The 9,623-nt window shown below is 45.9% G+C and overlaps 1 protein-coding gene and 1 non-coding gene across 2 annotated transcripts in view; both read left to right on the top strand.

Moving 5' to 3' along the window:
• Positions 1-1,411: 1,411 nt before the first annotated feature.
• Positions 1,412-1,484, top strand: TRNAS-AGA (transfer RNA serine (anticodon AGA)). The gene has a single exon. It is a non-coding gene; the product is annotated as a tRNA-Ser (tRNA).
• A 5,632-nt stretch (positions 1,485-7,116) lies between these two features.
• ERO1B (endoplasmic reticulum oxidoreductase 1 beta) overlaps positions 7,117-9,623 on the top strand; it is a 42,143-nt gene continuing 39,636 nt past the window's right edge. The window contains exon 1 of the mRNA XM_072971023.1: positions 7,117-7,398. Within this exon, the coding sequence (XP_072827124.1) occupies positions 7,297-7,398 (102 nt within the window). The 5' untranslated portion in view covers positions 7,117-7,296. The remainder of the gene's footprint in view (positions 7,399-9,623) is intronic.

Raw genomic sequence — 9,623 nt, 5'->3', positions numbered from 1 at the left:
ATAACTTTGATCAGAAGACTGCATTCCTAATCATTCATTTTTAATAAGACAATTGGACACAATTTTTCTCTTTAGAGCTCATAATGCAGATGGGAGTAAGAGAAATCATTTCAGGTTAGCAAACTTGATGTTTCATTTTTGTTTTAATCTACATGGTTGGAATTAATTTCCACCGACACAGACTTTTCCATTTGTGACGTAAACCTCAGCATAGCAAGTTTATTAAAATATGATTTCCCTGGAGAGAGAGGAATGACGAGGTGAAGCACAGGGGATTTTAAGGGCAGAGAGGCTATGTGTAAGATGCTGTTATGGTGGGTACACATCAGCACACATTTGTCAAGAAGCATAGTGTGTAGAACACCACGAGTGAACTGTAAGATCAACGGTGAACTTTGGGTGATGACGATGTGTCAGTTCAGTGTCTGTTCATTGACGGTAACACATGGCCCATTCTGGTGAGGGATGCTGAAAGGGGGCGAGGCTGTGCTTGGAGGGGGCATGGGTACACGGGAGCTCTATTTTCTGCTCCGTTTTGCTGTGAACCTAAAACTACTCTTAAAAAAGAAAGTCTATTAAAAAATGATTTCACAAAGCTTTCAGGTATGCCCACAAGTCTCTGAACGAGAACGAGGACTCATTTGCAAAATGTTCTTTTTTTAATTAGAAAACTTAGAGCCATTTTTGATCAATTTTTACACAGAGTGATTACAAAGCTACAGTGAAGGCATTTGATCAGGGATTTCTTTGGTAAATTATCTTGTAGGGTGAAAACTCACTCTACGTTAGTTGTGTGGTACATCCAGAGATGTCTGGAAAGAGCCCCACACACTAGACGTATCCGATTTTAAGACATTTTTTAAGAGCAGAACCTGAAAACTGGGGGAAAGATTCTCTCAAGCAATTGTAAAGTAATCTCTGAAATACCTGGATATTTTCTCTGCGTTTTCTGATTGTTTTATAACCCGGTGGCAACTGCAAACTGGTGAAAATAGGTAGTATTTTCCAAGAAATAGCTAGTCGATTTTATCGTACAGCAGACTGGAAAGTGAATCTCTGGAATCGTGGAAGAAAGGGGAGGCGTGAATAACCCGTTCCATTCTTGGGGGCCTGGAAGAGTCCCTGGGATGCACTTCGGTGAGGGGTCTCATCCTGTGTCTGTGGGTGACTGTGGACAGTGGTCACAAGCAGTAAGACCTCCACTGGGAGTCCAGTCCTAAGAGGTGTGGGGTCAGGGCACGTACAGTGCCTTGCAGAGTGTGTGTTATGCCCGTATTCTTTTCAGGAACAAGTACAGGGTTTCTCTGTAACATTCTAAATGCAAGATGGTCATCCTGCTCACAAGGAAGTTCCTTGAAGAACGTGTATCTGTGAGAGATCATTAAAAATAAATAAGCTACAAGGAGGTGGGGGTGGGTAGAGCTCAGTGGTAGAGCGTGTGCTTAGACTGCACAAGGTCCTGGGTTCGATCCCCAGTACCTCCATTAAATAAATAAATAAACCTAATTACCTCTCCTGCCAAAAGAAAAAAAAAAAACAAGCTACAAGGATATATTATACAGCAGAGGGAATACAGCCATATTTTATAATACCTTAAATGAAGTATAATCCATAAAAAATTTGAATCACTGTGTTGTACACCTGAAACTAATATAACATTGTAAATCAACTATACCTCATTCAGAAACAACAACAACAAAAAACAAAAACAAAAAAAGTCCCTAAGTAGAATAAAGGAAATAATGCTAAATGGAAACCAGCAAGCACGTGATTCTGTTAAGGCCAAATGGAATCCAAATCTGAGTCAAGATGTTGGCAGGCAAGAGAACAGGAGGCACAGGAGGAGGTCGGACTCCTGTCCAACTGAGGCTCTGCTGGGGGAAGGGGCTGGGGAAGGGGACAGCAGGGCAGCGGTGGGGAGGGGGTGGGAGTGTGACCCCTGCATGAGGAGCAGCCGCACCGAGCAAAGATGAAGCAGCTGCCTGCACTCAATATAAATGTACTTGATCGGACTCAGGAGAAAACAGCTGCATTGGGGATGCTAAACTTCCCGAGGTTCCCAATGACTGGGGTTACAAATTGACAGGAGGGAGGAACCCAGTCAGTGCTGACCCAGAAACACTCCCAGTAGGGATTTATGACCACCTGTGACCTTCTCTGCCTTTCGCTGTCTGCAGTCACCATCACTGTGACCTTGTCCCTCTCCACTTCCAGGGATGTTGGTTTCTATGTTGTGCAAACCTTCCTGGAGTTAGCCCTCACTGCCATGTGCACTGGACCCTTTGTGGATGGACCAGAGTAGGACAGGGGACAGAAGTCAGATGGTCCCAGCGTGCAGGTTGTGACAAAGAACTGCATGGTTATGTGAAGCCTTTTGCACTACAGAAATCTGCTTGGAGCATGACATTGACAGAATTATGATTCTAGTTTTCCCAATTATTTACCTTTAATAGGTGTTTCCCTGATTACGTTATATATCAACTTCTAGCGTAATACCATGTTTGTTATAAAGAAGAAAGTTTTATCCAAACTGCATATATCACCATGTAAACTCCTTTAGAAATGGAAATAACTCTAAGTTTATCAGCCTTCATTGCTGTTAAGTGAAAATGCTTGAGAGTGTCGCAGCTGAGTACATATGAAAGAAAAACAGTGAATGCTTTCGGTAGGTAACCAATAACAAGCCGCAGGCCAGCCAAGTTCTTTGGTTTGGATTATTTTTAATCCCCATTACTTGTCGAAAGAAAAGGGCAAGAAATTCCCTCAGTAAAATTGAGAAATCTTATCATGAAGCAAAAATTCCCTTTGTAGCTAAGGTACAGGTGGAAATCCACTTTTAAAAAAATTGCTGTGGCCAGCTGTTAACACAGTGGGACTGTCTACAAATACAGTTGTTTAAACACAACAGATTACCATTATGTAGCAGGCTCATTAATCACTTTTCAGCTCGCTATCAGGAGTGAAAATTACTGGTGTTATTAAATTTCCACCCCATTACCTTGACTTTTACTTAGAACCATCCATCAATGATTTCCTCCTTCATTAGAAGTCACAAGTTAACCAAGCCAAAAAAAAAAAAAATCAAAGAAACACCATTTGATGATATCTTGGAAATGTAAATACTTAGTGCAATTTCATTAATTCACAAGGTCTGTTAAGCATTCTAGTAATCTACTCAAGACAATTCTCAAGCCTTTGCTTCCACAACCATTAGCTGTAGACATTTCAACCAGTGATTGAGAAAAAAACAAAACTCTTGAAGTCATAGATTTCCAGTAATTAGTCTCAACTGGTCCTATGACAGGTCTGTAACTCCCTCAGTTTTTTTTTTATGGTCCCCCAATACACCTCTGTTTAAGGAACTGTAATCTGTTGCCTTAATGAAAGGCTGAAAGTTCCATTGTATTGCCTCTCAGCAATGCTCTGGTCCAGCGAAGCCCCTGCCCAGCTGTCCACGGGAGATGTTTAGGGACACCACACTCAGGATCGGTCCTGAGATAGATGCCTTCTAAGATCAGTGAAGATCCTAAGTAACATTAACCAGTTAATCAACAAATATATCTCAGCTGCTGTTCACGGGAACTGAGATGGCCACTAAAGAGAGGATAGTGTCAGGAGAACTTGGCACTTGCACGTCTGCAATCACATACGCACGGGAAAGGCAAACTCCTGAAACAGAGCAGCAGATTGCTGGTGCCAAGTGAGTGTGGTGGATGGGAACCGCCGTAGCCCCTGGATGACTCACTCCAGGCTACGGGGATGAGAGAATTAGCCCATCCTCTCAGAGAGGAAGGGAGATAATGGAGTGGAAAGCAGGGGAAACAAAGGGACATAATGTGTGTTTTTTGGTGTTCTGCACTCAGGCCATCTGTGATGATTTAGGGAATTTGTGAATACATGCTGAGGTTAAAAAAAAACAAAGTTAAGGTGCAAATGGAGTAGCTGAATAAAACCATGACGTCCAGAACGGAACATCTGTCACTTTTTTCTCACCAGCATCCCTTTCCCTTCTATCAATGACTGAAGGTAGTAGCACTCACTGTTCATTTGTGCAATTACTTCTTGCGCATTTCGTGTAGTCTTGTGGGGTTGTCAATCAAAGAGCTTGCTCCCTTCGCCCAAGCCAGACTCTAGAAGAAATTTGAATTTTGATCGTAGGGACAAGGACTAAAAGCAATTGGAATTGAGTAATCCAATGGCAGTGTTCCAGATAAGACTCTCCTGGGAGCCCCTGAATGCTGTCCTGATTCTTGCCTTTCCAGAGGTGTGAGTGGTGAACTCTGCCTTGGTACTATAAGCTATTCCACATTTTAAAAATTTGCTATGATTTTTTAAAAAAAATTTAGCTAGAGCTGATTTTTGTGGCTGGTAACCAAAGGGAATTAGGGCATGCACTTTACTTCTTCTGTGACAATTTCCAAGCATAGTATTAGGGATGGAGAGGTTCAACCTGCACGTGCCCATGGAACCCTGCAGAAAGCAGAGTGACACCACCACACCTCTCAGAGTACTGGCTTCCGTGCAGCTGATGGGGAATGTGAAGGTCAAAAGTAGGGCCAGGGTGAGAGAACCAAGCAGAGGGCAGTCTGTTCACAAACCCCTCGTAACACTGGTAACAATGAACACTTACACAGATTGCGACAGACATTGCTGTGAGTGAGTCTGGGTAGTCCGTACCTCATGACAAACACTGCGATTTCCAATTTCACTCACCAAGGAAAAATCCTATTCACCCCTAAAGGTTGGGTCAGGCTTCTGAGCTGGAAACGAGGAGTGGGTATCACTGTTACTGTTACTTTCTGGCTTAGGGAACCAGGAGGACAAAACCTATCCAACCCCTGCATTGGAGTTCTCTCCCTGCTTTCCCCTTTTCATCAACTGACCATTCAAATTGTTCTTCAACGACAAATCCAGAAGAGCCTGAACTACAGGCTGTGGATCCTGCCCTTGATATCACAAGCCCGAGAGGACCTGAGAGTAAAGGTCCATCAAACGACCTGAGATTTTACAAGAAAATTTATAATCCACTCTTTTTAACAAGAACAACAAAATTCCCAACATTGTTTATAACATCATCCCAGGAAGTAGGTGTTACCAATGACATCGAATGCAGTACCGAGACAAGGAATCTTAAGAAAAGTCCATTGGATTTCACTAGAGAAAAGCTTTAGCAGGCTGATGGCAACAGAGTACAGTTATATGGGGGAAATGGGAAGATAGAAGAGGGAGGTTTGGCAAAGAAAAGAAGAGGAGAAATGGAAAAATAGTTGGAAGAATCAGGTAAAAACTCTTTTTCGTTTTTTTAATTGTTGTTCAAAGCTTTTAAAAAACTGTTTATTTTTAATTCTTATTTTTTATTGAAGTGTAGTTGATTTGCAATGTTAATTTCAGGCATACAGCAAAGTGATTCAGTTATAAATATATATATATTTTTTTCAGATTCTTTTCCATGACAGCTCATTACAACTATCTTTTTGTTTTCAAGCTAGGGAAGAGCTAAATATGTTTGGAGGCAGAAGAGAAAGTGTTGCTGAAGAGAAAAAGGCCAGACAAGGCTGGCTTCTGGGCATGCGACCTGTGCTTAGAAGGGCCCTGCACTTGGTTTAACGCTCTGCTGTCACTGTCCTGAAATTCTTCATATTTTTTGATCCAGGACTCGGCATTTTCATTTTGTACTTGGCCCAGCCAGTTATGAAAGTGCTTCAAAAGGTATAAAGCATTATGTGTAGGCTGACTAATGCCCCTACAAAGATGCCCATGCCCTTGTCCCCAGAACCTGTAAGTATGTTACCCTATATGGCAAAAAGGACTTTGCAGATGTGATTAAATTAAGGGCTTTGAGTTGGGGAGATTATTCTCGATTACCCGGCAGGCCCAATGTAATCACAAGGGTCTTTACAAGAGGGAGGCAGTGGAGTTAGGGTTGGTAAGAGGAGGCATGTGACAATAGAAGACAGGGAGTGAAATGGGACAATGTGATGCCAGGTCATGAGCTAAAGAATGCAGGTGGCCTCTAGAAGCTGGAAAAGGCAAGGAAACATACTGTCCCCTAAAGACAGCCTCTAGAAAGAATGCAGCCCTGCTCGTCCAATTTGGACTTCTGACTCCCAGAACTGTAAGATAATACATTCGTCTTGAGCCTGTGGTAATCTGTTACAGAGGCGATGGGAAGCTAATACCCACTACATAAATGTAAGGTGATGTATATACGCGTTCACTAGAAATCAAGGATATTAATAAAACTAACAGAACCTATCATTTGGTGAACACTTGTTGTGTGCCAGGCATCATATGAAGAGGCCCTTTATGGATATAATATTATGTAAACCTAGAACAATGCTTGAGGTGGGTATTACTGTATTTACTTTACAGACGGGCAAACTGAGGCTCAGAGAGGTGAAGTAACTTGTGCAAAGCCACATAACATACTACAATGTTTTAGAGGTGGGAGTTGAACCCAGTCCATGATCACTCGCCATTTTTCTGTGGGTTCATCTCCATCCCTTATTATATTATACACGCGGGTTTACTCCGATTCTTTAACGTGCACGGTGTTTGTGCGTGTCCACAGGAGTGGAGGCAGGACGGGGCGAGCATGACACCCACGACTGGGGCATGGAAGACGAAAAGGGCGCCGGAGCCACGTCCACAGGGGCATGGGCTTCCGCAGGCACCCACAGCGGATGTGAGTGAGGCTCCAAAAGAGTGAGCGACACAAAAAAAGCGCCTGAGCTGGGAAGCCGAAGGCCTTCGCCGTTGGTTGCTCGCCCGCGTGGGTACCGGACGCATCCCGGAGGCTGCGGCCGCGCGGCGTGCAGGGACACGACACAGGAGGCCCCGCCCCGTTTCCAGGAGCAACTGCGGGTGGGCAGAGGGGAAGAGGAGGAGCCCCCACCACTCCCCTTGTTTTGGAGGCCAGCGTGGTCCCGCGTCATTGGCCGCCGCGGAGCCCGAGGCCCGGGGAGGAGGAGCAGCACCCCCGGGTGTTGTGCCCGGCCCCCTCCCCGCCCCGCCTTCCGGCCCGAGGCGCCCCCGCCGCGCGGACTACAACTCCCACAAGGCCCCGCGCTCTGGGGGCGTGGCCGGGCGCTGGGAAGCCGGGGGCGGGGCCGCCCGCGGGATGAGGCGGGGGCGCGCGGCTCTCCAGCGTCGCTCACCGCTGCCGGGAGAGCGTCCCCATCTCCGGACGGCGAGCGGCCCCTGACCCGGAGTCTCTCAGCCTCCGGGAGGCGTCCCCTCGGGTCGTCGCCCGGGCCGCCCGCCGCTCCCCGGCCGGCCGCGGTGTGGGGGGTCAGCATGAGCCGGGGGGCCCGGCGGGCCGGCGCGGGGCAGGGGGCGGCGGCCGCAGTGCAGCTGCTGGTCACCCTGAGCTTCCTCCCGAGCGTCGTCGAGGCCCAGGTGAGCCCGAGCGCTGGCGCGGCGGGGCGCCGGCCGAGCGGGCCGCGCTGGGGCGGGCGTGGGGGTCGCCGCGAGGGGCTTGTGGCGGCGGGGAGGCCGGGGGCCGGACACCTGACGGCCAAGCCCGCGGAGCGCCTGCCGGGGGCGCGGATGGCGGCGCGCGCGGCTCCCGGCGTGACGGGGGAGGCCGGGGGCGGCCGCCGAGGTGTCGTCGTCTGTGTCCTCGGCTGTTTGGGCGGCAGAGACCGGGGCGGGGGTGGGACGGCAGGAGGACGTCTGCGGCTGTCGTGGGGAGAGCACGCGCGCGGACGGCGGCGCCCACCCCGCGAGGCGGGAGGGGAGGGCGGGACGCCCGGCCCGCGAAGGCGGCACTTAACTTCCCGGACTTGCGGACCGAGAGTCCCTCGGCTTTCCCCCCGTCCCTGGCCCGGGAGCGCTGTGTTTTCGCCCAGCTGGGACTCTGCTCGGCGGCATCGCCAGGTGAGTCCGGTTACGACCCGAGGGGTCTGTGTCTGGCCTCGCGAGTCCAGCAGCAGTGAGGCGACGGCTGATAAATCAGAGTTTGAGCGTGTCTTTGTGAGACGTTATCTTAACAAGTTTCTCAAGATGCTGGAAATCGCGGGGGAAGCGGACCAGAGCCTTTTGCCTGAAGAGAGGTGTTTGCTTCCTTTTTTACTCAGTAGAGTAGACCGCGGCCAGGTGCTGTCTTGTCTGCACCTGCTGCAAAGTGGCAAAACTGCTAAGAGCGAAAAAAACGTAAAAAGATGTCCCAGGTGGCCCGATAATGAGGGCAGATGTCGTTTGAAGCAATTAATGCTGATTGTTAAGAAAAACTGAAGGTAACCCTGAGTGTAATCACGTAAACACGTTTTTCTAACTTTACTCAGACACTTTTTTCAGAGAGTTATGGTGTTCTGAATCGAATCTCAGGATGCCTGAATCTTAAATTTCTGTCCCTGTTAAAATGTTTTTTAAGTGAATGATTCGATAAAAGGGAGAAACTTTTGGTTTTGGTTTTTTGGGAGCGTGTTAAAAATGCAGATTCTTTGGCCCCATTACCGGATGTTCTGATACAGTGGATGTGGTCCAGGAGTATCAGCACTGTAAAACAGCCTTGCAAGTAACAAACGCAGTTATCCCTTTAACTGTCTTTAACCCCACTTGAAAACACAGGAACAGTGGCAATCTGGGCATATCTACCAGACTTATGAAAAGTATATTTTCCAAATTGTCTTTGGCAAAATTACTTTCTAGTTATTAATGGGCTGTTTCTTTTTGAGTAGAATTTACATTTAGATGTTTTTCTAAAATGAGAGTTTTCTCCTTTTTTCCTCATTTTTTAATTATGTAGCAAGTATCAATTGTATACTATATCACCAGTATAGAAGCTTCACTTTAGGCTCTTATCACTAATTATGTATACTAATGTCTTATAATTGCCTTTGTACTTTAAATTTTATTATATCCAAATGAATATGTGTAACTTAAATTTATGTCCAAATGAACATATATATAGTTCAGCAGTTAAAGATTTGGCATATTCAAAGTAGCATTGTGCCAAACTGTCCTCAAAAATGAATACATTCGGTTTTTGTTTCCAGTGGTACTTTCTAATCATAGTGTTTGATCACATTTTAGATCTTACTGTAATTTGTAACGTTTAGATATAAATTATCATTTTATTTGACGCATCTGTGGGGCTTTTGAGGCAACTGACTTTCAAAGAGTTACATGATTAGTTTCACACTTGTTTCGTAAGTGAGCAAGATTTAACTGGAGACCAGTAGGCCTCTTTCTGTTCTATACAGTGCAGCTCAGTGTGCTTGCTTCTGTGTGGTACAGAAATAAAGCAGAAGGAAACCCAGGAAAATAAAAAAGTGGAACTAAGCCAGTTTTTCACTTCTCTTTCGTATACTAAATTGGAAGAAAAAACAGTAAAGAATGAAAGAGGTCATACTTTTATTGACAAGAAATCATTTAAGGAGATGAGTATATTGAATATTATCTTTTTACATTTAAAGCATAAAGTCATTTGCAAGCACATAAAATGATAGGCATTTGTACATCTCACACCCTGTTTTATCAATGATATGCAAATGTGCTTTGTAGTACGGCAAAACACTAGGAACTAAAAACACCACGCACAAGTGCTCTAACAAACTTCCTGTAGAGAAGTAATTCCAGTGACATATATTTTTTAAGTCTTTCTGAATGCATTTCTGAGA

Source organism: Vicugna pacos, chromosome 11 (genome assembly GCF_048564905.1).
Source record: "Vicugna pacos chromosome 11, VicPac4, whole genome shotgun sequence".
Lineage (NCBI taxonomy): Eukaryota > Metazoa > Chordata > Mammalia > Artiodactyla > Camelidae > Vicugna > Vicugna pacos.
Note: the sequence above shows the minus strand (reverse complement) of the source record. Positions and strands in the feature narration are given on the sequence as shown.